The 685-nt window shown below is 43.4% G+C and overlaps 1 protein-coding gene across 1 annotated transcript in view; it reads right to left on the bottom strand.

Annotated features, from left to right (window-relative positions):
• Nucleotides 1–141, bottom strand: part of ACTR2 (ARP2 actin-related protein 2 homolog (yeast)) — a 39,451-nt gene extending 39,310 nt beyond the window's left edge. Inside the window, exon 1 of the mRNA XM_010863342.1 lies at nt 3–141. Coding sequence (XP_010861644.1) covers nt 3–141 — 139 coding nt within the window. The remainder of the gene's footprint in view (nt 1–2) is intronic.
• Nucleotides 142–685: the final 544 nt, after the last annotated feature.

The following is a 685-nucleotide window of genomic DNA, read 5'->3' as shown; positions in this document are numbered from 1 at the left end:
GCGTCTTGTTCCCGACACTTCGGTGGGCAATAACGGTAGCCGAGCTGCCAGGCGGTTTGCCCTGCTTTCTAAGACTTCGCAGGAGTTCGGGGTTTCCGAAGGAGTTCGGGGTTTCCGAACTTCTCTCAAATATGATGGCATTTTTAAATACATTAATGTCATTCATACAATAAATGATTGTTGAGTGTAACAAGTATTTATTGTTACTTGTTTCATGTGTCTATACTAGACGTGTATTAACTAGACATGTAAATAGACGGGGGTAGGCCCAGATCACGTAAGTCTTCGTTGGCAGGGCCGTATTTGAAAATAGGGTTGCCCGATTTCAAAGTTGACAGCCAAGGTTCAAACAGGTACAATAGAGGTGTGAAGCAATATGGTGCTGCTGAAAGGTAAGTGGTGAGCAGTGAGGCTCACCTAACTAACGGCAATCCCGGACGAGATGGGTTGGACTGGAATCGGAGGGATCTGTATAAATGCACGATTTCGTGTGTCTGTACTAGACTGTGTCTAGTGTAACAATAAATACTTGTTTAGTATAGACACAATTTCATGTGTCTATACTAGACTTCATGGGAAATAGATGGGGAAACAGTGGAAACAGTGTCAGACTTTAATTTTCTGGGCTCCAAAATCACTGCAGATGGTGACTGCAGCCATGAAATTAAAAGACGCTTACTCCTTG

This window comes from Bison bison, unplaced genomic scaffold, assembly GCF_000754665.1.
Source record: "Bison bison bison isolate TAMUID 2011002044 unplaced genomic scaffold, Bison_UMD1.0 scf7180017864489, whole genome shotgun sequence".
NCBI lineage: Eukaryota > Metazoa > Chordata > Mammalia > Artiodactyla > Bovidae > Bison > Bison bison.
The sequence above is the reverse complement of the archived record's forward strand: the minus strand, read 5'-3'. Positions and strand labels throughout refer to the sequence as shown.